At 28.7% G+C, this 2932-nt stretch overlaps 1 protein-coding gene across 1 annotated transcript in view; it reads right to left on the reverse strand.

The window, feature by feature from the left end:
* The window catches only part of LOC112211577 (cytokine receptor), a gene marked incomplete at its 5' end in the record, with an annotated part of 16790 nt that extends 14096 nt beyond the window's left edge, over positions 1-2694 (reverse strand). The window contains 4 exon segments of the mRNA XM_067052924.1: positions 1768-1942; positions 2017-2191; positions 2280-2437; positions 2542-2694. Coding sequence (XP_066909025.1) covers positions 1768-1942; positions 2017-2191; positions 2280-2437; positions 2542-2694 — 661 coding nt within the window.
* Between the last annotated feature and the right edge of the window lie 238 nt (positions 2695-2932).

A 2932-nucleotide genomic window follows, 5' to 3' on the forward strand; every position in this document is an offset into this window, starting at 1 on the left:
CACTTTTATTATTAAGTTAATTAAATTACTATCTCTGTTACAATTGTAATTAAATTTAGTTATAACCAAACTAACCAAGCTCTACGATCTTCTTGATTCCTGGTGTTTTCTTTGTTCTTATTCTTATTGTCCTCGCGTCCAAAATGGCTTTCTCTCTTGCTGGACAGAAATTGATGAGTACCTCTTCATACTGAGAGATCATCTCTCTTTGGCACCACAGACACGACTGACTTCTTCTCAAAACGAAAACCTTCCTTGAGGTTACATGTAAACATCGATTGTAGAACAACAGTTAGGGATTTTTCCAAATGATTTACTTTCTGAATATTATTCTGTAGCACTATTTCTTGATTTCTATTTTTCCTTTAATTTACTGTATTTTTAATTATGAGGGGACGAGTTAAAATAGTTTTTTATGATATTTGAATCTGCTCAACATGGCTTTGATTCAACATACCGCCATCTTGGTTTTTTGTATCACGAAGTTATTATCAACAATGAAACTTGGTTAGCTTGCTTTTTGAATAAACAAAACAAATGAATATTTAAATGATACATAAAATAAAACATATTAAAAACCATTTATACATCAAAATATACTATTTACTAAAAAAGAGCATATTACAATATCATATATAGTTGTTACATGTGTGAAATTACTGTATGTACAAGAAATAGTATAAATATTAATATATGGTGTTTTCCTGACAACAGTAGTAGTTACTATGTTAGCTGGTAGGTTGCGTTATGCCAAGCCATAGCAGTTATAGTGGCTGTAGTAGTTACAGCATAGACCAATAGGTAGTGGTATCGCTACAATCTAATTTTTTCTTAATACCCTGATTCTTATATTTTTCTACGGTGGTCATTTCTTTTGGAATTCATTGGAAATTGTTTTTCTCCCAATGTATGAATTTAGGTGTATCGACTTTGAACCTATGTCCTGTTATCTTTTTTCAAAATAGTGTTATTTATTCACAGTAGAGCTTGACTAAAAGAACAAGAAAGTCTAGAAAAATGACCACAGTATAGTTGTTATATATATAAACAGAAATACACACAAACTATACGTTTACACATTACATATTTATTTTAATTCCCATCTTTATCATATTGTTGTTATCGATTGAAAAAAATTATAGTTCTGAAATATTATGAGGTTTAACATGAGAAATTAGAAATTGACAACAGCATTGGTTACGTCAGAAAGGTCATAAGCAGCTTAATCACCTAATTGAAAGATGGAATTATGGTTAAAAAGGAATCACAATTCTTTCCAGAAATATATTTAAGCATCAATAATATTGAATGCTCTTGAGCAAATGTGGGTGGAGATTAATTAAAGTATTAATTAAAAAGAATTATACTAAATATGAAGTATTTTTATGGCCAAACAATAGTAATAAATATAAAGAAAGATAGTGTCTTGTCGACAACAATAACATGTTGCTTTTTTCCCCATAATTCACTCCTCTTCCTTCTCATATCATTCTGATGAGCCATTTCTTTCCAGAAATACATTTTTTTCTGGATATTATTTTAATATTTTATTTCTCATTCTTTGTTTTAATGTATACCATTTTATATTTGTTATAAAAATATCAAAGATAATTTTGTAATTGTTTAAGTAAATTTTTGTGCATTTGTTATCCGAAATAATTTACAATCCAGAAATATGAAATATACCACAAGGCAGAAATGGGTTAATTTGTTATAAATAACAAGGTTTCTAATATACTAATAAGAAAAATGTTTAAAGAAAATTACCTCTCTATCCATTTAGAACCAACTAATTCTTCTATCCGTAAAATTTTGTACTCCAAATCTTCTCCATTTTCTTCATACTGAGGAATTTGTTGCCAATAAATATAAATATTACGAAATGTTTCTTGAGCCTTACTCTCAAAACTACCAACATCTGTTTTGGGGGACATTCCTGGTACTAAATATAATAAACTACAATTAAAAACCTAATATGAAAACAGTAACTAGCGCTCATGTTTAATCTAGAAATACCAGCAGGTTTTGTGCGAAATGTAATGGTTGCAGGCTCAGACCACCATTTTTCTTCATCCTCAGCTATTTCAGATTTAAGTAAAACCCTAATATCATATATTGTATTGCCATATTTTAATCCAGTGATATTCAAAACCCGCCTTTCACTTTCTTTTATAACAGATGTATTTACTTCCTGAAATTAAATAATAAAAGTTCTAACACAGAATAAAAAAAAGTTATTAAGGACTTGTTAAAAAAATAACAATAAACAAATCTCAAACCTTCCAGTAATTTGGTGGATCCCACTTCGACTGATATATTACTTTATCCTTAATCCCTGGAGGGAAAAATCTTAGGTGTGATGGAATTACCCATGATATTGTTAAACTACTTGAAGTAAAATTAACAGAACTCAAATTTTCAGGTTTTCGAGGCACAACTAATTGATAAAAAATCCAAAATTAATTTATATTTATGTCAATACCTGATAGAATGACCTTAGAAAACTGTCATCTCAATGTTACCAAATAAAACAATACATACCTACTGCAAAGTGGTTGATTTTATAGTTTCTTACAAGACTTCCAAACTTGCTTACTCCAGTAAGTTGAAAATAATAATTTTCATAAGGTAATCGGTAACTTGGATTTGTCTCTAAACTCCAATGGCAAAAGTTATCTTCAATATCTGACTTATCTGGACACTTATAAACATTTCTATAAAATAAAGAAATTACATTACCAATTAATTACATGACTGTGTATGAAAATTTTATATAAATGTAATTATTTCGATTTACAAAATAATGAAGATAGATAGAGTGAGATCACTAAGCTAAAGTGCATTGTTTGAACAGAAATAAGAAAGTTGAGCATTAGCATAGCTCTACATTAATAAATCAAATCCATGATCATAGATTTTTAACCATTTAACC

This window comes from Halyomorpha halys, unplaced genomic scaffold (genome assembly GCF_000696795.3).
Source record: "Halyomorpha halys isolate HHAL.00 unplaced genomic scaffold, Hhal_1.1 Scaffold1332.1, whole genome shotgun sequence".
Taxonomy (NCBI): domain Eukaryota; kingdom Metazoa; phylum Arthropoda; class Insecta; order Hemiptera; family Pentatomidae; genus Halyomorpha; species Halyomorpha halys.